General features: G+C 33.3%; 2 protein-coding genes across 3 annotated transcripts in view; both read right to left on the reverse strand.

The window, feature by feature from the left end:
• LOC11428573 (uncharacterized) overlaps nt 1-23876 on the reverse strand; it is a 47580-nt gene that overhangs the window by 14411 nt on the left and 9293 nt on the right. For both annotated transcript variants that reach the window (XM_039834607.1, XM_024774962.2), the window contains exons 7-13: nt 20570-21307; nt 15936-16772; nt 11559-12296; nt 8088-8912; nt 6697-7437; nt 5208-6017; nt 4790-4856 (exon numbers count right to left, since the gene is read on the reverse strand). In XM_039834607.1, coding sequence (XP_039690541.1) covers nt 4842-4856; nt 5208-6017; nt 6697-7437; nt 8088-8912; nt 11559-12296; nt 15936-16772; nt 20570-21307 — 4704 coding nt within the window. In that variant the 3' untranslated portion in view covers nt 4790-4841. The remainder of the gene's footprint in view (nt 1-4789; nt 4857-5207; nt 6018-6696; nt 7438-8087; nt 8913-11558; nt 12297-15935; nt 16773-20569; nt 21308-23876) is intronic.
• On the reverse strand, nt 983-4437 carry LOC25483008 (1-aminocyclopropane-1-carboxylate oxidase homolog 12). Its single transcript, XM_013611648.3, has 3 exons — nt 2187-4437; nt 1686-2007; nt 983-1431 (listed from the first exon to the last, which is right to left on the reverse strand). The coding sequence occupies exons 1-3, from the start codon at nt 2684-2686 to the stop codon at nt 1180-1182; spliced, it is 1074 nt and encodes a 357-aa protein (XP_013467102.2). The 5' UTR covers nt 2687-4437; the 3' UTR covers nt 983-1179.

Consider the following 23876-nt stretch of genomic DNA (forward strand, 5'->3'; position numbering starts at 1 on the left):
AATCCTCACTCGTACGCTTTCTAGGAAGTTTCTTAGAACCTTACTCATCCCAAAATTGCTTCGAGTCAATCACACTTAACTTTGAAGTTATTATAGAATGAGCTACCAAAAAGAATATGCATCTTGTTGTTATCGGTAGTAGCAAACAGTTCTTATAAGTCTTTCTTCAACCATGTATTCCCATACTTACGATCTCAAGATTTCTCTCATTGTGATGTGAATTTGGTTTGACTACCAACCCCTGAATATTTTGTTTGCAATGGTTTATCTTTCTTTAAAATTTACGTGAATCGAGTTTATAGTTACACACACAAACTGAGTTCATTGTACTGCACATAAATTGAGTTTGCAAACATATAAGAATTTTAATCATTTCACGTGGTGTTTGAAAACTCAAATTTATGTAGCCTACATATACTCAATTTACGTACGGTAATGTAAACTCAGTTTACATACATTACATAAATTCAGTTTATGTGTGCTACAATAAACTCAATTCATGTAGAACTTTGAAATTAGAAACATAAACAACACAACATACGTGAACTCCGAGAAAACACAAATGATAAAATGAAATTGAATAAAAATCATGAAAACTTGTAAAATCATCATTCAATGATATAAGTTGCAGTCGAGGTCATGGTTGCGTTAAGGATTTTGCATTATTTCATAACTGTAATTATTTTCTTAATTTTGTAATGAATTTGTTTCTTCTAAGAACCACTAATAAATTGATGTTTGAATGTATTTGGAAAAGATAAGAGAATAAAAAATAAAAAACAAATGTGATAATAAATTTGTTCTCTAATGTTTTCCGCAAGTGGCCGGAAAATCTTTTTATTTTGACGTAACTATGTTTTGTCGCGGCCGTTTCAATGATTTTTGTTCACTATGTTAAATCAGAGAAAACAGTATTGGTTGTTACCTATACCACTTTGTCGTGACCGTTTTCGCGATAACTGATCATTTTTTAAACATTGAATTCAGCAATAGAACATAATTAACTAAAGCATGGAGATGTTTGAACTCAAACAAAACCACCAAATTACCTTTTTCAACAAAAATTGTCTTCCTTATTCTTTATCAAGTAATTAAGCAAATAAAAGTTCAGCGATTGGAGACATTGTACACTGAAAGCATAAGGTGATCACATGGTCATTTTCACTTGTATTGTGCTTGTCAAATCCTGATATGTGGCAGAGGAGAAGTACCACTCGAGCATTTTTGTGTGCAGTGGACATGTAAATCTGAAATTGAAGTTTCTCTATATTTTGCAGGATTGTCTTCAGATAATAGTTCCTTGATGGGACCATAAATCCTTGTAGTTGGATGATGACGAGTGCTAAAAAAACATGCAATAGAGACTCTTGGACCTACGAGATTTGACAGTACTCTGTGTTGAGCACTCTTGAACTTGTCATTTGAGATAAACTGAGATTCAAGAATATTGCAAATTAGCCATATCATTAAAGGCCAAGAATATTATAAATTCATGTTAAAATAGAATATAGTTTCCTCTACAACACTGCAGAACTGTTTGATTTGAATGTGGTGTTAGATCCATCCAGATCTAAGGCTCTGCAGCGTTGTAAAAGATTTGATTCTTGAAAATGAACAGAAAATGCTGCAATAAGAATAAATGGCCAATATTTGTAGAAAAAAAAAAAAAAAAGACAAAAACATGCCTGCAAAAAATCACCGATGTTAACCACCAAAGCCTCTGGTATAGTAGGTACATCAACCCACATATCCTTATGAAGAACTTGGAGGCCACCTATATGATCTTGTAGAAGCACTGTGATGAAATCAATATCGACGTGTTTTACTGTTCCTAAAGTTAATTCTGGTTCAGGACAGGATGGATAATAGTGGCCAAAAGCAGATAAGCCCTCAGCACAACCAATATCTATTAAATAGGTTGGGTTTAGACCAAGAGCTTCTGATAGTAACTCAAACAATAAAGTCCCCACTTTCATTACATGGTTCAAGTATTCCAGCAGTATGTTCCTATAAACAAATGAAATAAAAAAAAAAAACATCAAACATTTAGGTCATAATGAAGGTCATAATCAAGCTATGAAGCACGGACTCTGACACGGGCATCTGACACAACACTGTTAATGTAAAAAGTGTAGAATTAAATTAACAAGTATACATTAGGGATTCATTACATTGTTGAAAAGTACCTGCATATAGCTGGAAGGTCTTCTGGTTTAGGGGGATTAGGAGCCAAGTTACAAAGGAAGGTATCTTTCCAAGTAATTGGATCAGATGTATGTAATAGATTATAATTACTATTATACACAAAGGGTTTTCTTTCACGAGTGTAATATTTCTTTTTGACCTCACTATCTTGCTCAAAAAACCTTACCACCCCATCTTTCATTTCATTCAACGTACTCACTGGGATGCCATGATTTACAATCTGGAAAAATCCAAATGTCTCTGATGCATCTCTAACACTCTCGACGACCCTTTTGCATGCACACGGATCTTCAAGAATGTTAGCAAGATCTATCACAGGAATAGTTGTTGTGTCCCCTGACTCTGATGCCTTCTTGATTTTATCAGGTAGATGATAAAATATATGAGGGATTTTGGTAATCCCTGCATCAACAAGTCCTTTAACACCAAGTTTTGTTTCATCAAAATCTTTTAGTTCTTTTATTCTTTCTAAATCTTCCATCCTTTTTGACTGGATTACTAAGCAATGAAGAAAGAGATACAAAGTGAAGAAAACTATAGTGGCTTATTTCAATAAAATAATAAGAATAAACGTAGTTGAGAGGTTCTTGCTAAAAGTGTTTCTTAATCTCATAAATTGTGATAGACGTGTTAGACTATAAGAATGAAAGAATAGAAAAAGACATGGTTGCATAATAATAATAGTTGTGGTGGGTTGAAGTTTGGACGCTAATGATAATGATAACTTGTAAGAGACGTGTTGGTTATTAATTCTGAGGGTTCCAAGATTAGATACTTTGCTTGTTTAAGCCACAACAAGCATTGAGACCCAAGAAACGTTCATATGCCCAAATGTCCAAATGTGCTTATTTTTACTCCTTATGACTTCCATCTCCCATACTGATGTGAGTTGTAGGGACCACGTAATAATCACTATTTCTCAAATTAGGTTTCTGTGCAATCGAAAATCGATGCAGTTGTGCAATCGGTATACTCGAAATCGTCTGTTTAAGACATGACAGTTCATAATTCTATATTAAACAAAAATTTAAAACCATCTTGATATCAACAGTTTGATTTTGATCAAACAGTTTTAGATGTTGATTGATGCATATAGTCGTGGTAAACCTAATTTAATTTCCTATTTCTTATTTTCGTATTATTCATGTCTTCGTAATAATCATGTGGTTGATAGAAGCAAGGTCGTTCCTATGAAATAGGAGGTTCGACTCTATTTAAAATAGACCCCATTAAATAAAAACGTAATTTTTTTTATAGCTAAGTTTCATTAAAAAAAATTAAGTAAAAGAGAGATAAAAAAGACTGCTCAAATAATGCGTATAGAAATATGATTTGAATACTTAGTTCTTATAACAACTTGATCAATTTTGTCAGGCATTTTAATGATATTTTTGACCACAAGAATCGAGCTATATAACAATGAAAGAGAAGGATATTATGGAAATTAAACCTCTGGATATTTTATCACGATGCAACTGTGTTTTGTCGAAGCAATTAATGTGATTTTTGTTCGCTATGTCAAAATAGAGAAAATCTGTATTGGATGTTACCAATATGCAGCCGTTTTCGCGGTAACAGATCATTTTTTAAACCTTGAGTTCAACCATAAAACAGAATGCATGGAAATATTTGAACTTAACAAAAGCAGCCAAGTTACTTTTTTCAACACAAAATATTTTCCTTATTTTTATCAAGAAATTTAGCAAATAAAAGTTCAAGAATTGGAGAGATTATACACCGAAAGTCAATCCTTGTTTGTTTACCGCAGTCACAGTAAGATCTATACCCTCCACCAATACTTGCCCGGTCACCGGTTAGAAGATCAACAGTATCTTGAGCCATATATGAAGAAAGAAGTTTAGGAGTGAATTCAGCCAAAGATAGGATTTGTGCTTTCTTTGTTTAGGTCTTGTTGCGGTGACGACAACGAGTGAAGGGAATTCCATGAGTGGTTCGGTTTCAACAACGTTGTTGCGGTGTTATGTTGTGGACGGTGGATTGAGTGTAATTTTTAATTTTTTTTTAATTTTGGGAACTAAAAATTATGAGGTTACTGTTGAATCTAACAAGTTGAACCGAGTCTTTTGTGAATTTTAAACGAGCCATGTTTGAGCTTAAAAAATGTGTATCACCAGCATGTGCAATGACCCAAGATATGTCATATACAATATAATAAGCCCAAGTTACATTATGTGATTAGTCGTGTTTTCTAAAAGGATCTAAAAAGATACATTATGATGAGTCATTGATTAAGTTTATAGAATACAATGCTATTGATAAGTGATTGGTGATTGTAATTATCATCAAGAATAAAATGAATGAAGTTAGTTATTTTACAATAGTGTAGTGGTATCTTTTAATCTCTTAGAATATTTTCTATTCCATTAATGAAAAACTGAAGAGCTTTTCATTAGAGCTTGTACTGTTCTTATTTTAGTATAAACGAAACGATTCAAAACACAGGTGAATAAACGAAATGTAACACAAAACTCTTCTGTAAAGAATAAACAAAACACTTCACAATCAATTGATATCGAGAATAGTTCCTTAAAGATTAAACAAAAAATGTTTAAAAGAGAAGAACCTCTTAGCAAATGTGAGGGTATGATCATATGATGGCGGTCTCGTTCAACATATCAGACTGGTACTTCCTGTTCGCAAGATATTAAGATGAAATAACAAGTGTATTAGCCACTAACTATTCGGTAATGGTTGCGCAAGTAATTCGCAATTCACTCTTTTAATTTCAAAGTACTTAAAATAATTGCAACCATAAATCGAAAAGAAAAATAAATCATCTATGCAGACATTGATTTTGATAAATAGAGGTGCAGAACAAATTACAATGGTGGGCTAATTGAGTAAATGGTGAAAAGTATATTTCTAAATCCATATTGGTTTCAAAGTCAATGTCCAAACATGCACCAGATTAATTCTGTGATCCTTGGTAATTATGTTGTAAATAGTGAGAATAAAATTTTCAAAACAATGACATTGTGTACCTTTTCAATGAACAATTCTTCAATAGTTGTATTAAGATCACCTTTCCATCGCATCTTTCCTTCATCTGTTTCAATTCTTGTCAGATATGGTGCTACAGTGACTCCTGATGAGAAAATCTTCATTTGAGGACATCCTTTAACGACAAAACGTAGCAAAGATGGGAATATGAATGCTTGTTTCTCATAGCAGAAGCTTCTCAAACTTGATAAAGAAATAAATTTCAAGTATTCCAAGTTTTCAAATATGATGTTTTCTTCTGCTTTTTCTTCATCAATCTTCACAACATCCAACATCTTCTCACAATTCTTTATTTTTAATGTTGTGAGTTGAATTAAGCTTTTAGCAGTTGAAGATGTTATCAAATAAATCATCTCTTTGCAATTGTCCACTGTCAAATTGATTAAATTTGTGAAAGATGTTGATGATGGTACCAAGCTTATCAAACATGGGCAATTCCGTACAGATAAGTCTTCCAGATATTGTAACATAGGATGATCCAATGGGAAGACTTCCTGCCAGATGTGCTTGAGATTTTCCAATTCAAAAAGCCACAAGTTTCTTATTTGCTTTGAAGTTTGCAAATTGAGATCACCAGGGTTGGGGAATAGTGTTTCAAATGAACTATTACGCACTTGAAATGTTTCAAGATTTGGAAATACTCTTTGAGCATATTCATTCAGAAAAGTAGCTGGAGTTTCATCCAAGCATTGCAAACGAAGAATTTGAACTTCATTATAGATATTTTCTTGATTCAATATCCCTAACACATCTGTGCCATTTATTGCCAACTCCTTCAGGTTGAGGCTCAACTAAAAAGTTAAACAAAGAAAAGGAAAGTAAATTTATGACCGAGACAACTAATAATAATAATAATAATAATAATAATCAATGTTGTCAAAATTGAGATTTTACTCCACTACTTTCGATATAAGATAGTAAAATTGAAAATCAAAAAATCCCGACCAACATTGATGGATTCTACAAAAACAAAATATAATACTAAATATATGTTATAAATTGCATATAATCATATATGACTCAGTTTCAAGCCCACAAACTCAACCTAAATGACAAGAACATGCGATTTTATGTGGACGGGCATAAAGAAGATTCCCGGAATCCTTCAAATTTTGTAAAAACATTTGATTTTACTAGGATTTTTTTTTGGTCATGTTAACCAGTGCCCATGGGGCACTCGTTAAGAAAATCGTAAAGAGAAAGTTTTAAATTGAAAAAGACACTTTATTGACTTTTAAGGGATTGACAACACAAATTTCAATGCAATACATACCCTAGTTAACATTACCCTTTTTTTTTTATTCTACAATGGATTTCGATAAATGAAGATGAGTAAAGCCACAAAACCTCTATTTTGAAACTTAATTGCAATGTTGACAACAATGATAATAATAATGGATTTTGAAACTTAATTGCGATTTTGACAACAATGATAATAATAATGATGATGATGATGATGATTGGATTTACCTTTTTTATAGAAAATAGAGCTTGTTGAAATTGCACATCACGAGTTTCATCCACAGGGTTAGGCTGTTGAAAGTCTAAATGGTTAAAGGAAAACATTTTTAATGCTTGACAACGATATACATTCAAAATCTTTAATGAAGGACACTCTAGAGTATATTTTCTTGGATAGAAACTCTTAAGGTTTGACAGAAGACGTAGTACCAATGTATTCAGTTGAGGAAAACAAAAGTTACTTTCCATTGATCTTTCTTCCATTGCAATAATTACCTCAACTCTGCAAGATACTACCTCAAGAATTTCTAGAAGTCGAAGATCTTGGCATAGTGAAAATGGAAAGATATATGACAAGCTTTGACACATGGAAACTTTCACTTTGCACAAGTTTTCAAAGTTAACAATTTCATAAGGATCCTCATTCCATATGTGTTTCAAGTTTGGTAAGCCGGACAAAGTCAAACTTTTCAATCGAGTTCTTTGTTTTATCAGTATTTCTTTTGTCTTCAAATCTCTCACATCAAACACAACTTCTAATGAATCACAATTTCTTACTTCTAGTTCCTCCAATCCATGTAACACTTGCACTACATTTGATGGAAAAAGTACTTGTGATAAAAAGTCACATCGTTCCACCACTAGATGTTTCAAATTGCAAAACACATTGTGATCAAGTCTGCCATACCAAATATCCTCTAGTTCAGAGTGGTCAGATAAGGCTAAATATTTGAATTCACGAAATGCAACCTAATCAATCAAATAAGTATATCAAGAGAAAAATCAAAAATGTGTTAAGCATTATTTAGAATATTTGAATTCACGAAATGCAATCTAATCAATCAAATAAGTATATCAAGAGACAAATATAAAATGTGTTAAGCATTATTTAGTAATGACTAATATTGTAGTTAATATTACTACTCACTCCGGTCTTATTTATAGGGGAATATTGGGTCAACAAAAGTTTATGTATCTGGTTCAAAATTCAGTCCAGATACATCAACTTTTGTTGACCCAACTTTCTCTTATAAATAGGACCGGAGGGAGTATAAAATTTCTACCTTCAAAATCATCATGATCTAGATAGTCTTAAACTAAACGAAAACAAAAATGATGAAGTTAGTATAGAGAAGAGTTAGTTAGTAAACTTGCAAATCAAATTAACCCCTTGCAACTGTTTCTTAATCTTAGTTAGTTAGAGAAGTAACTAGAGTTAGTTGACAGTTATAGGGTTACATGTTCTATATATACTCTTCATGTACTACTTGTAAGTTTCAGTTTTGTATGAAATAGTTGAATAAGAGTAAACCTTTCTTCTTCCTTAAGCTTTTTCTCTCCATTAATGGAATTTTACTTCCAGTTTTCACAAAAAAAAAAAATGGTGGATTGACACATACCTTGTCATCAAACAACTTCTTTACCGATCTATTGAGATCACCCTCCCAGTGATTTTCTTCATTGCTTTCTTCAATTTGTACAATTTGAAGATTTGGTGTGTTGGTCACTCCCAATGAAAGAAGTTCCATTCGAGGACATTCTTTGACGACTACAACTTCTAGCAACGGAAACGTAATTGGGCATGGGCATGAGCAGAATCGACAAACCCTTGGTAAAGAAATTAGTTCTAGAGATTGTAAACTGCAAAATTCAATTTCTTTTGTCTCATCTTCTTTACCATTCACTATATCCTCAAGCAAATTACACATTTTAATCTTCATTGTTGTGAGTTTGACAAGACTCTTTGCTGTTGAGTATGTTATCAAATTTATCAACCCATTGCAGCTTGTCACCTCCAAATAGGTCAGGTAAGTAAAGGTAACAGATGATGGAACCAACTTTATTAGACTGGAACAGTGATTAACATTAATGCTTTCAATAAAATGTAGAATGGGGTCCATTTTAAACCCTTCTTTGCATATATATTGAAGCCTGTGCAACTGCCCTAACTCCAGCTGTTTAAGTCGCGGGCTAATTTGAGTTTCCTTTTCCGTACTTATGAGTTGTTCGCCTTGAAATATCTCCGTGAATAGACTCCATTGGACTAACAAGCTTTCTAAACTAGGAACATTTTTCAAGAACCAGTATGGAAAAGTAGCTTCTTCAGTGTAGAATTCGCACACATCAATGTGTTTGACATTATTGAATTGAACCCCTGAATATTGGCTCTGCAATATGCCAAAGTCTTTGTTATTCAAGGCCAACCTCTCGACATTGGTAAGTACCTGTTGCGAAAAATAAATTAGAACTAAAGAAATCTGTTTTTTCCTTGGCAGTTTATGAAACAATTAAATACATTCTATCTTCTGCTAAGTAGAACAAAAAATAATATGGAAAGTTATGAATTAATTAGTCTCAAAAAAATATAATAAACATATTGAGTAATTTGTAATAAAATTAATAGAGATTCTATTCAAACACAAATATGGTGACACCATATAATACTGTTCATTTTTTGTAATTTATTTTTGCAAAAAGAGAAAACTTTTTTCCAAAAATAATATATACCATTAACCACATAAAATACATTTTTAACACCGAAAATGTAGGTCATTAATCATCTAAATGTAGGTCATTAATCATCTAGAGTACTTCATAGAGAAATGTTAAAACTTACACCTAAAATGTGTGTCATTAACGATTAAAAAAAAGTATTTTAAAAGGATAAAACTTACATTTTAGTTGTTAATGAAGTACTCCAAGTGGTCAATGAGAAATTTATGTACTTCTGGCATTTTATAACAATGTTAAATAAGTGGTTAACATTTTTAACAAATAAAACGCACAAGCTTGTAATGACTTACATTTTTTAACTAAATTAGAACTGAAGAAATTTGTATTTTCCTTGGCAGTTTTTGAAACAATTGAGTACATTCTATCTTCTTGCCAAGTAGTTTAATAAATTATATGGAAAATTATAAACTAATCAGCCGCAACCAATATAATAAACATATTGAGTAATTTGTACTCCCTCGGTTCCATAATAATTGATCCATTTGTAAAAAAAATATTGTCCCAAGAATCTTGACCCATTTCACTTTTCAATACAACATTAATTATTTTTTTCAATTATAACTTTAATTAATACTACTTTCACAACTCTCAATTCAATATATTTAACTTTACATTTATGATAAAGAATAATGCACTAATACTTGAAGAAGACTCTCAAAACCAGTTTTCTCTCTCTTTCCTTTATACGTTTTTCTTAATATGTATGAAATGGAAAATTGGCTCAGTTAAACTGAAGCGGAGGGAGTAATAAACACAAATATGGTGACACTTTACAACACCTATTGATTTTTTTTATAATTTATTTTTGCCAAAAAATAAAACTCTTTTCTAAAAATTTTATAAACGGCGGCTTGATGCGCAAAGCTCCCGCATACACAAGATTCAGGAAGGAGTCACGCCGTTTTTTGTGTAGTGTACACAATTTTACCCAGTTTTTTCACACAAGAGGTTGTTTGTAGGTAGGGGTGGGAATAGGCCAGGCCAGGCCAGGCTTTGATAGGCCTGAGCCTAGCCTATGAAATAAATCACAAGCTTGAGCCTGGCCTATGGCCTATCATAGGCCGTTTTTCTGAGCCTTGTGTGGCCTATTTAAAAGTTTGGACTGGCCTGAAAGCCTACTTACAGGCCTACTTCACATTAAGGTCATCAAATAGTTCATTTGGCCTACTAAATAGGTTAAACATGTCTTAAAGCCTACTTAAAAGCCTATTTCACTACAAGTAAATTTCAACTAGATTAAAGCCTACATAAAAGCCTATAACAACAAAGCCTATTAAGGGACTAATAGATAGAGAAAAAGATGTTTATATAGGCAATTATTTTAATATAAAAAATATATTTTTTAATAAATAAGTATTAATAGGCCGGCCTATTAGGCTTAACAGTCTTTTTTTGAGGCCTAAGCTTGGCCTATTTAACTAAACAGGCTTTCTAAAAAGCCTAAGCCTAGGCCTATCTACTAAACAGGCCAGGCCAAAACAGGTCAGGCCGTAGGCCGACCTGGCCTATTCCAAACCCTATTTGTAGGAATTGAACATGTGACTTTTCAGTCGTTGGGAGAGTTGCAACACAAAGACTTCCCAAAAGGTCACCAACCTAATACTACTCTAGTCCAAACACGTTTAATTGCTGAGTTCCGATAGAATCTAGTGCATTAATGATGATATCATCGCACCTCCATGATTATCTAAAATTTATATTTTCTAAAAGAATATAGACTTTACATAATTAAGGAGGATACTTTTGCAACACAAATACTGATTTATCTCATTAACCACTAAAATGTAAGTCAGTAACCGCTTATTTAACATAGTTATGAAGTATATCCCCTAAAAAAGTGACTTAAGTATATAGATAACTCATTAACCATTTAGAGTACTTCATTAACAAAATACAAATTATTAACAGCTTAGAGTGGGTCATTAAACATTAGATAATGTATTAAAACGTTAAAAAACTTATATTTTAGTGGTTAAAAGTGGTTAATGAGAAATTTATATGCTTTAGTTATTTTATAAAAGTTAAAAAATTGGTTGACACTTTAGTGGTGAATGAAGTATTTAAATTAATGAGATATAAGTTAAAGAACAAGTTTTTTTTAAGAAGTTAAATAACTAGTTAATGACTAACATTTTAGTGCTTAATGAATTACTCCAAGTGGTTAATGAGATAAATCTGTATCTGTGTAAGAAATAACTCTCTATCATTATCTAGAAAATGTTTATGCTAAATAAATAAAATAAAAATAAAAAACAAATTATGTAAAATTAATAACGCATTAAAAACAAATCAACATTTGTGCATGTAAATCAATATATATTAAGAGCAAGGATGATATATTTGTATGCTGAATTTACCTCTTCAATCACAAAAAGAGGTTGATACGTTGAGATATTGAGCACTTCACTTCTGGAACTTTCTTGGTGTCTTAGCTCTGTCTTAAATAGCTCTATTTTTGGACATCCAAACAAGTAAATTGTTTTCAACGATTTACATTGAAGTGAATGAACACCAACAAAGAATGCCTTCAGCTTAGGTAAAAGTTCAAGTCTAATGAATGTTAAATGAGAAAACACAAAGTTTACTATCTCATTTGTTCCTTCTTCCTTGGCAACAATTTCTTCAATCCCACAGTTACTTACTCGAAGACTTTGAAGTTGCATCATATCTCTAGCTACTGTGAGCGGAAAGATACTAATCAAACTTGTGCATTCCTCAACTGATACTTCACTTAAATTTTGAAACCTCATAGTGTCACGTGGATCCTCCTTCCATACATGCTTCAGTTTTGGAACATTAGATAGTTTTAGTTTCTTCAATTGACTAGAATTCTTCACAACAATTTCTTTTGCAAATTCATCTTTCAAATCAAAAACTGCTTCTAATGAATTACAATCTTTGATATCTAATTCTTCCAAGTTTGTTAGCACTTCTAGCAAATTTGGTCGAAAAAGCACCTCGGATAAAAACTCACACTTATGAACCACTAGACACTTCAAACTCCTAAATACATTATGCTCAAGTTTACCATACCATAATTCTTTTAACTCAGGATACTCAGATAGTTTTAAATGCTTGAAACTACCAAAGGCCACCTAGCAAAACAGTTGTGTCATGAGTTAGTTCAAACTAAAGTAGTAAAGGATAATGCACTTACAAAGTCTATGTACATAGTAAAATTATTTGCAAATTAAAAATATTATAACTTTCACATTGTTTTTAAATTCGTCCAATATATATATAACACAAAAATTGATATAGCAAGTTAATTATTTATTTGAAAATTAGATTTAATGCATATAATGATTATCATGTTGTTTGTTGAACAATAGTATTAAAAACTTAATTGAAAGAAGAAGCAAAAGTGAGTGGGAAAAGGACTCTTCTGATTCCTCATACCAACATCTTATGAACTAAGAATTCAATACAGATAACTTGAATTGAGAATCCATCTCTTTCTCTCTAATAATGAAAATTAAGATTACAAGTATACATTCAAGTTGAGAGTGAGCTTTGCTCACTGAAGTATACCGACTGTAACTAACTGTGCCAGTGTCTCTAGGCTTCATTGCTTCTATTGTGTATTAGGGTCCATTATATCCTCTTGCAAGGAAGAATCGAATATATTTTACTTTCTTTCTTTTGAAGAACAATAATGCAGCCCATTTCCTGCTGGCAATACATGATCGTGTAGATCTCAATATGATTTGGAGTTAACAGAAAGGTATTCTGATAGAAATATCCTTAAATTAGCAAAAAGTAAATAAAGCGGTTAATTCACACATGCTGTTGTATTTTGACTCAAAAATGAAGGTTCGGATACACATAGAATCGTGACACGATTTCTTACGCGTGACACGATTTCTTACGCGTGTCACGATTTTCGTAGTCGTGAGCATGGTTTCTCCTAGTGCTCAATCGTGATACGATTTTGAGCAATCGTGACATGATTTTTGGTATGTTTGGCACGTTTTCAGGATAAGTTTGCTCGTACCTTGGGTCGTACGCATCAACCGTGACACGATTTGGCCAATCGTGACACGTTTTTTGACAGTAGTAGGGCACTACTTAAGTGTTTCAGTTCATTTTTGAGAGATCTTCAAGAAAGAAAAAATTGAGAAATCAAAGGAGGTATCTTTAGAGTTGAGGGTCTTTGAATAGAGCTATACCTTGGGTGAGTGAAAATCATTGAGTGTCTTGTTCATTGGTGAGATTGGTAAAATGGTGAGAAATTAGATTTTTTCTAGTGAGCTTGTTGAAGCTAATTTCTTGTAACCCATTTGTATCTCTGTGTAAGAACTCATTGATAGTGGATTGGAGAGATCAATCTCTCTCCCATAGTCGGTCAAATTGGACCAAACTGTGTAAACATTTCTTGGTGTATTTGTTTCTCTTCTCTCTTTATCTTTTACTTGTGGTTTTGAGTTTTTCACTTTGATTACCAGATTAGATCTATATGTTGTTATTATTGTTGTTGCTTACGTTTACTTTGATATTGGTTACTACTTTCATTTGCTACACAAATCTTTGTTTTCATTGGTGTAATTTTGAGTCCGAATTCACAACAATTGGCGCGCACCGTGGGGCATACGAGTGAATTAGTTTAGTGAGTACTATGGGTTCAAAGTGGGTAACGATTTTGGGTTATGGAAGGTGAAGATGCAAGCGGTGTTGATACAACAAAAGTACGAGAAAGCTTTGAAGGGTGAAGGTGCGTTACCGGTCACCATGACACAAGCGGATAAGACCGACATGGTGGACATGGGTAGGAGTGCCATTGTCTTTGTGCCTCGGTGACAAAGTTTCGAGGGACGTCGCGAAGGAACGCGACCAACCGCGGCGTCAGTCTCCATGACACAAGCGGATAAGGCCGAGATGGTGGACAAGGCTAGGAGTGTCATTGTGTTTGTGCCTCGGTGACAAATTTTTGAGGGATGTCGCGAAGGAACCAACTGCGGCGTTGATGTGATCAAAGTTGGAGTCATTGTATATGACCAAGACTTTGGCTCATAGGCAAATCCTAAAGCAACAACTCTACTCATTCAAGATGATAGAGTCAAAGACAATGACAGAGCAATTAACGGAGTTTATTAAAATACTTAATGATTTGGAGAACATTGAGTTGCAATATGAGAATAAAGACAAAGATATACTCTTGTTATGTGCTTTACCGTGATCATTTGAATCATTCAAGGATACCATGCTCTATGGCAAATGTTACTCCCTCCGTCCCTAATTATAAGACCCTTCTGAGAAATTTTTCTGTCCCTTTTTATAAGACCCCTTTGCTATTTCTAACTACATTAATTATTTCTTTACATGCATGCTCCTATTTATTATACATAATTTTCTTCAATCAGCAATAAATATCATGTTGAAAACATAAACTAACCTTCTTTCTTAAAGGATAAAATTGTAAAAACAATAGTGATTACAAACAACTTTAATACAAATATCCACTATCTTAATTCCCGTGATTTTGGCAAAAGGGTCTTATATATAGGGACGGAGGGAGTAATATATAAATATATAGTAAATAATTATATTTATGCTCTAAATATATTTTAGCTTGCTCTCTAAGTTACTTAGGATATAATATTATGACGAATATTCATTCTATAAATATATCATAGCTTAGGCCCTAAGCTACCTACTTCTATATAATAAATCTTCTGTTGTGCTATTCAGACACACGGTATTCATCATATGTCTCTCTTTTCTCTCTTATTCAACATCATATGACACCCGCCCGCAAGCGCCTCCTTTCTCTCCGACGCAAACTCCCACGCGCCGCTCTTACCACCGCGCATGACGGCATGTCTGACCTCCGTTCAGGGTGCCCCTGCTCTCATCGGAGTCGGAATTCTTTGTTGATTACAGATCCGGTCTCTTTTTAGTGTTGATCCATGGAAATACGTGCTCTAGTTCTAGCAACCGTGAATCCTTTTGTTTTGCGCAATTTTTCACTCTCTCGACAGTTTCAACACTGCTTGTCATCCTTTCTTTATTGCATTGGGCTGTTTTGATTCTCGGATTGTGACCATCAGCCTGCTCCATGACTCGTCCCAAATGTAAGTATTGTCACCGTTTTGGACATTCCATTTTTCACTACAGGAAACTTCAAGGGCGCTCTTCACGTCCTTTGATTGCTCTATCCGACACCATTCAGACCGCTAATTCTCCTAAGGTTTCTATGCCAACTTATGAAGATTTTTTCCGATGGGTAAAATTTCGTCAAAACTCAGCTGTTTCGGGAGTACACACCGGTAAATCATTTAGTTGTAACTCTACGTCAACTTCTCTTAATCCATGGATTCTTGATTCAGGTGCAACTCATCATATTACCGGCAATAAAGATTTTTTTATCTCCTCTCTCACTACATCCGGTTAGTTACCGAGTATTACCACAGCAAATGGTTCCGAAACATGGTCCACAGGAAACAAAAATGATGAAGTTAGTATAGAGAAGAGTTAGTTAGTAAACTTGCACATCAAGTTAACCCCTTGCAACTGTTTCTTAATCTTAGTTAGTTAGAGAAGTAACTAGAGTTAGTTGACAGTTATAGGGTTACATGTTCTATATATACTCTTCATGTACTACTTGTAAGTTTCAGTTTTGTATGAAATAGTTCCATAAGAATAAACCTTTCTTCTTCCTTAAGTTTTTTCTCTCCATTAATGGAATTTTACTTCCAGTTTTCACAAAAAAATAAAAATGGTGGATTGACACATACCTTGTCATCAAACAACTTGTTTACCGATCTATTGAGATCACCCTCCCAGTGATTTTGTTCATCATTTTCTTCATTGCTTTCTTCAATTTGTACAATTTGAAGATTTGGTGTGTTGGTCACTCCAGATGAAAAAAGTTCCATTCGTGCACATTCTTTGACAACTACAACTTCTAGCAATGGAAACTTAATAGGGCATGGGCATGAGCAAAGTTGATGAAGCCGTGGTAAAGAATTTAATTCTAGAAATTGTAAACTTTGAAATTCAATTTCGTCCGTCTCATCTTCTTTACCATTCACTATATCCTCAAGCAAATTACACATTTTAATCTTCATTGTTGTGAGTTTGACAAGACTCTTTGCTGTTGAGTATGTTATCAAATTTATCAACCCATTGCAGTTTGCCACCTCCAAATAGGTCAGGTAAGTAAAGGTAACAGATGATGGAACCAACTTTATTAGACTGGAACACTGATGAACAATAATGATTTCAATAAAATGTAGAATGGGGTCCATTTTAAACCCTTCTTTGCATATATATTGAAGCTTGTGCAACTGCCATAATTTCAACAGTTTGAGTCGCGGGCTAATTTGAGTTTCCTTTTCTGTACTTATGAGTTGTTCGCCTTGAAATATCTCCGTGAAGATACTCCACTGTACTAACAAGCTTTCTAAACTAGGAACATTTTTCAAGAACCAGTATGGAAAAGCATCTTCTTCAGTGTAGAATTGGCACACATCAATGTGTTTGACATTATTGAATTGAACCCCTGAATATTGGCTCTGCAATATGCCAAGGTCTTTGTTATTCAAGGCCAACCTCTCGACATTGGTAAGTACCTGTTGCGAAAACTAAATTAGAACTAAAGAAATCTGTTTTTGCCTTGGCAGTTTATGAAACAATTAAATACATTCTATCTTCTGCTAAGTAGAACAAAAAATAATATGGAAAGTTATGAATTAATTAACCTCAAAAAAATGGTGGATTCTAGGGTGAGGGTTCAATTAAGTCCCTCACCGGTGAAGCACCACAATAACACCATTTGATTGAATCAATGGTCAAGATTGTTTAAGAAAAATATGAGAACATTTATTCCTTTCCACACACAATCCCACCTCTATTTCTTTCTCATTTGCATCCTTTTTCAATTCAACACAAATATGCGGAAGATGCTTGCTTAAAGTTAACTGAACTGGTGATGATAATCAGCCTAAATAAAAATCGGACATACCATGATGAAATTAAACGAAGATTATTTATGTTTTATGTTTTTTTATTGGGTTTAATAGCAAAGGTAGAATAGAGGTATAAAATTCACCAACCACTTAAAATTAAATTTCCATTTCCATTACACCATTGGCCAGGGAAGATTAAATCTATTTTATCGAAAAAATGTTGACGATTATACAACTATGCCAACAAAAATTAATTGATTAGCATATGAATCTCTGGCGTGAAGTGATGTGAGAAATCTTTAAATTGTTTTTTGAAATAGCAATCTTAAACCAAAATAATATCAAACTTAGGTACATATATCTATGTTATTAATCCCGTACAAGAATGAGTATAAAAACATTTGATTCTCAAAACCCGTTTCATTCTTTCCAAAATTCGTCAATACCCAAATCCAGTTTTTAGTTTTAAATTTTGAATAAAAAATTTCCATACAAATATCAAACAAAAATTATCAGATGTGAAGATGCAATTGAAGTAGAAATTGAGTAAACCAAACCATAATGGTTTAGACAAGAGTGTGAGGATGGAAACAGTTTCATGGCATAGATGCAGAAGTTGAAAGGAGAGAAATAAAGAAAGAAATTGGAAAGAGATGAGATTAGATCCGGTGTGGTAGTGACTAATGAGTGTAATTAATCTAATGGTTAAATTTAGTGGTACACCAGTGAGGGATTTAATTGAACCCTCACCCTAGAACATATTGAGTAATTTGTAATAAAATTAATAGAGATTCTATTCAAACACAAAAATAGACACAAATATGGTGACACCATATAGCACTGTTCATTTTTTGTAATTTATTTTTGCAAAAAGAGAAAACTTTTTTCCAAAAATAATATATACCATTAACCACATAAAATACATTTTTAACACCTAAAATGTAGGTCATTAATCATCTAAATGTAGGTCATTAATCATCTAGCGTACTTCATAGAGAAATGTTAAAACTTACACCTAAAATGTGTGTCATTAACGATTAAAAAAAGTATTTTAAAAGGTTAAAACTTACATTTTAGTTGTTAATGAAGTACTCCAAGTGGTCAATGAGAAATTTATGTACTTCTGGCATTTTATAACAATGTTAAATAAGTGGTTAACATTTTTAGTGATTAATAAAGTACTTAAATGATTAATGAGATATATGTTAAATAACTAGTTAATGACTTACATTTTAGTGCTTAATGAAGGAAGTAGTAAGTGTGTTTGGTTTGCAAAACAGTAAGTACTGGACAGAACAGTACAAGATAGAATAGTACAACACATGGCAGAATAGCACAGGACAAATTTTTTATGGCATTGAGTAATTTTTTGTTTTATACGATTTTTGAGGGACAAAATGCTATTTTGGTATTTTAGACAACTTGTATGTGGGACAAAAAGTTGTGTTGTGGTTTGGTGAGAGACAAAAATATGAGTTTTTGTCCTGTCCCTTGCCTCCAGTTTGTCCTGTACCTGAAACAGTTTTACAAATCAAACATTGGACAACTAGAGTTGTTATGTCCTGTCCTTCATTTTTTAACAAATCAAACGCACAAGCTTGTAATGACTTACATTTTTTAAACTAAATTAGAACCGAAGAAATTTGTATTTTCCTTGGCAGTTTTTGAAACAATTAAGTACATTCTATCTTCTTGCCAAGTAGTTTAATAAATTATATGGAAAATTATGAACTAATCAGCCGCAACCAATATAATAAACATATTGAGTAATTGGTACTCCCTCCGTTCCATAATAATTGATCCATTTGTAAAAAAAATATTGTCCTAAGAATCTTGACCCATTTCACTTTTCAATACAACATTAATTACTTTTTTCCAATTATAACTTTAATTAATACTACTTTCACAACTCTCAATTCAATATATTTAACTTTACACTCAAAACCATTTTTCTCTCTCTTTCCTTTATACATTTTTCTTAATATGTATGAAATGGAAAATTGGCTCAGTAACTGAAGCGGAGGGAGTAATAATGTAACATCCCAGACTGCTTTCAGGATTGCCGACTGACCCCACAAACCAACACGAGTCTTTTCAGCGTGTTTTGTCATCACGCGCACGCTTATTGGAAAACTTTCCGGTAGGTCACCCATCCCAAAATTGCTCCAAGTCAAGCACGCTTAACTGTGGAGTTCTTATGGAATGAACTACCGAAAAGAAGATGCATCTTGTTGATATAGGTAGTACCCAACAATTCTTATAAGCTTTCCTTCAACCATGTAGTCCCCTACCTACAAGGCCTCAGGATCCCTCTCATTCCGATGTGATTCGATTCCTCTAGAAGCTGTCGGGAGCCGCTCATTGTCGTGCCTTGTGCACCGGCGACCACTCCCCGCCCTCGTCAGCCTTGGGTGTTACAAATAAACACAAATATGGTGACACTTTACAACACCTATTGATTTTTTTTATAATTTATTTTTGCCAAAAAATAAAACTCTTTTCTAAATTTTTTTTATAAACGGCGGCTTGATGCGCAAAGCTCCCGCATACAGGATTCAGGAAGGAGTCACGCCATTTTTTGTGTAGTGTACACAATTTTACCCTGTTTTTTCACACAAGAGGTTGTTTTCAGGAATTGAACATGTGACTTTTCAGTCGTTGGGAGAGTTGCAACGCAAAGACTTCCCAAAAGGTCACCAACCTAATACTACTCTAGTCCAAACACGCTTAATTGCTGAGTTCCGATAGAATCTAGTGCATTAGTGATGGTATCATCGCACCTCCATGATTATCTAAAATTTATATTTTCTAAAAGAATATAGACTTTACATAATTAAGGAGGATACTTTTGCAACACAAATACTGATTTATCTCATTAACCACTAAAATGTAAGTCAGTAACCGCTTATTTAACATAGTTATGAAGTATATCCCCTAAAAAAGTGACTTAAGTATATAGATAACTCATTAACCATTTAGAGTACTTCATTAACAAAATACAAATTATTAACAGCTTAGAGTGGGTCATTAAACATTAGATAAAGTATTAAAACGTTAAAAAACCTATATTTTAGTGGTTAAAAGTGGTTAATGAGAAATTTATATGCTTTAGTTATTTTATAAAAGTTAAAAAATTGGTTGACACTTTAGTGGTGAATGAAGTATTTAAATTAATGAGATATAAGTTAAAGAACTAGTTTTTTTAAGAAGTTAAATAACTAGTTAATGACTAAAATTTTAGTGCTTAATGAATTACTCCAAGTGGTTAATGAGATAAATCTGTATCTGTGTAAGAAATAACTCTCTATCATTATCTAGAAAATGTTTATGCTAAATAAATAAAATAAAAATAAAAAACAAATTATGTAAAATTAATAACGCATTAAAAACAAATCAACATTTGTGCATGTAAATCAATATATATTAAGAGCAAGGATGATATATTTGTATGCTGAATTTACCTCTTCAATCACAAAAAGAGGTTGATACGTTGAGATATTGAGCACATCACTTCTGGAACTTTCTTGGTGTCTTAGCTCTGTCTTAAATAGCTCTATTTTTGGACATCCAAACAAGTAAATTGTTTTCAACGATTTACATTGAAGTGAATGAACACCAACAAAGAATGCCTTCAGCTTAGGTAAAAGTTCAAGTCTAATGAATGTTAAATGAGAAAACACAAAGTTTACTATCTCATTTGTTCCTTCTTCCTTGGCAACAATTTCTTCAATCCCACAGTTACTTACTCGAAGACTTTGAAGTTGCATCATATCTCTAGCTACTGTGAGCGGAAAGATACTAATCAAACTTGTGCATTCCTCAACTGACACTTCACTTAAATTTTGAAACCTCATAGTGTCATGTGGATCCTCCTTCCATACATGCTTCAGTTTTGGAACATTAGATAGTTTTAGTTTCTTCAATTGACTAGAATTCTTCACAACAATTTCTTTTGCAAATTCATCTTTCAAATCAAAAACTGCTTCTAATGAATTACAATCTTTGATATCTAATTCTTCCAAGTTTGTTAGCACTTCTAGTAAATTTGGTTGAAAGAGCACTTCCGATAAAAAATCACAGTTATGAACCACTAGATACTTCAAACTCCTAAATACATTATGCTCAAGTTTACCATACCATGATTCTTTTAACTCAGGATACTCAGATAGTTTTAAATGCTTGAAATAACCAAATGCAACCTGCAAAACACATTGCTATCAGGTGTGCCATATTACAAATCCCTTGGCTCATGGTAATAAGAAAAGGATAAATATTTGAATTCAAGAAATGCAACCTGATCAATGAAATTAATATATCAAATATGTATGAACTATGAAGAGACGAATCAAAATAATATTAATATATAATTGTGAATAAACATCAATGTTTAGTTGTTTACTGTTATCCAAAAAAAGACTTCAAACCCTATAAGTCTTTGTTTGTGTATATGGGGGCTCCATATTAAATCCTCTTGCAAGGAAGAAACCCATATTTTTCATTTCTTTTCTTTTGAATAGAAAGAAAACCATGTACGAAATCACCTCTGGTTGATGAAGCTACTCAGGCTAGATAATTTGGAATGTACGCCAGAGTTCTGGTTGATGTTGATATGTCTGGGAAGTTATTCGAATCTGTGCTAGTTGAAAGAGAAGGACATGCCTTCCCTATCACTGTCCAATATGAAAAACAACCCTCATATTGCGCTCATTGCAGAATGCTGGGTCATAGTATCCAAAATTGCTTGAAGTTAAGCTCTAGTACTCATCATGAAGGGTTAGATAAGGTAACTAGGAAGGGTCAATCTGCAATGCAACACCATAAGCACAAGACTAAAGATAGCATGGTTGATAAGCAACCTGAATTAACTACTGAACATCACATTGAAGAAGTTGCACCTGAACCAGTTCACAAATCTGATCTACTTACAGCACAACATTTCTCTAAGGTTATGGAAGAGTCACCTGTGCAAAGAAATATTGAAAAGAAAGGTGACAAGCATGATGAGACGGTTAAATCAGTGACCACAAAGGAGAAAGCTTCATCTCCCACTTTGGCTACTCACAACTCATGTTTTGCTTACTGATGAGTGTGACATTCCCACTGGGGAGGCTTTATTTGTTGAAAAGGATCATACTGTTAGTTCAAAAAATATGCAGGAAGATATCTACGAATCTGACAAGAATGAGCCTTGGGAGATTTCTAGTTTAAAGCAAAATGTCAGCTTAGAGGCACCTACTTCAATAGAAAAAAGGCCCTCCAAGTTTGTCCCTTTTGTTTCTAATCAGCAGGTGTTGAAGTCTGGTTCACAGGGCTCTGCCTCTAAGACTTTATATTCAGTTTCTTTTGCTACTCTCATTACCACAGTGGATGAAGAGTTAGGTCCTGATAAAAGCAAGGTGCAGGTGAATCCTGGCATCAAAACTCACACTGCTGCTAGCTTAAAGAGCATTCGGATTTTAAGCAAATTTTGGGGAGATGAGGTTGAGGATGAACCTGCTACAGACCGCACCATGGAGATAGACACAGACTCTGAGCAGTACTTGGCTAAACACACTCATATAACTGTCCAGGCTAGGTCAGGCAGGAAATCTAAAAAGCGAAAGTGTCCCAAGATTCAAGCTAGTAATGGCTCTGTGTTATGAGCAAAGCCCAAAAGAAGTCCACATCAGGCCCAATTGCAGAGGACACATCCAACATTAAGGACTTGGCAAAAGAGTAGTGAACAAGCCAAAGAAATGGGATGACTTCATTCCCATTTAGTGACTCACAGTTTCAGATAATTCTAGAAGATAGGAGTGGACAGCTAGCACTATTTACACGTCACTATTGTATTCTGTTAGAATTGTTTGTTAGCAAGGATCCTATACCTTATATAGCCTTGTATTCATGAACTGAGTTTTTATCAATGAAATAAATCCATTCCTTATCTCTTGCATTCTTAGGAGGGTACTCTCTGTCCTTATAATTCAGAGAGAGTTTTATCTTAAAACTCTGACACTCCAAACACTATCTTGGTCTCCAAACAGCAGAAAAGACATATCACACAAGCGAATCAGGCGGATTCAGAGGGCATCATCACTCGTTCCAAAAAGGGTATTTCAAAACCAAAAGTTTTAGAACCTTAGTTGGCTAGTAAATGTCCTCTTTTGTTCTTGTATAAAAGGGTTTCAGCAGGAAAACACCAAGTATTTTGGGAGTATGTTCAGTATTCATGGTTTTCTCATTGCCTTTGGGATTGCTCTTTGTTTTTGCTAGCTTAGGTTCTGTTTTGATAGCTGGCCAGCTGTGGCTGCTACTTGTCTCTCTTTCTTTTGTGTTTTTTCTGCACTCTGGCTGTATAAGGGTTCAAGCCCTCTTTTGAATTTTAATACTTTCTTTTGCCTTATCAAAAAAAAAAGAATACCAATAATGCAGCCCACTTGCTGCTGGCACAACATGATTTGAAGTGTGAATCTATAAAAAGTTATTCTTATGAAGATAATATCTTTAAATTACAGAAAAGCAAATAAAACGGTTGGTTTACACATGCCTTGTCATACAAATAAAAGTGATGCATTTATCATATTTAATTTAAATTTGATAACTCTAGCATTTTGAATTAGATTATGGTATAATGAGGATTTGTGTCATGTTTCTCTTTTGCAATATACTTATATATAAAATCTAAAAAATAGTTGTTTTTCGGCAAATTTTTTAACATTGTCCATTCAAAATCAGCTATCATGCAACTACAGAAAAAATAACATAAAAGCACAAATCAGGATATTG

This window comes from Medicago truncatula, chromosome 1 (assembly GCF_003473485.1).
Source record: "Medicago truncatula cultivar Jemalong A17 chromosome 1, MtrunA17r5.0-ANR, whole genome shotgun sequence".
NCBI classification, from domain to species: domain Eukaryota; kingdom Viridiplantae; phylum Streptophyta; class Magnoliopsida; order Fabales; family Fabaceae; genus Medicago; species Medicago truncatula.

Bases quoted from the DNA above. Each gene is read 5' to 3' on its own strand.
- LOC25483008 (XM_013611648.3), bottom strand. From the start codon at position 2,686: ATGGAAGATTTAGAAAGAATAAAAGAACTAAAAGATTTTGATGAAACA. The intron at 2,008-2,186 runs GTACTTTTCAAC...ATTTGTTTATAG, and splicing joins GACCTTCCAGCTATATGCAG to GAACATACTGCTGGAATACT. The intron at 1,432-1,685 runs GCATGTTTTTGT...CTTGAATCTCAG, and splicing joins ACATCGGTGATTTTTTGCAG to TTTATCTCAAATGACAAGTT.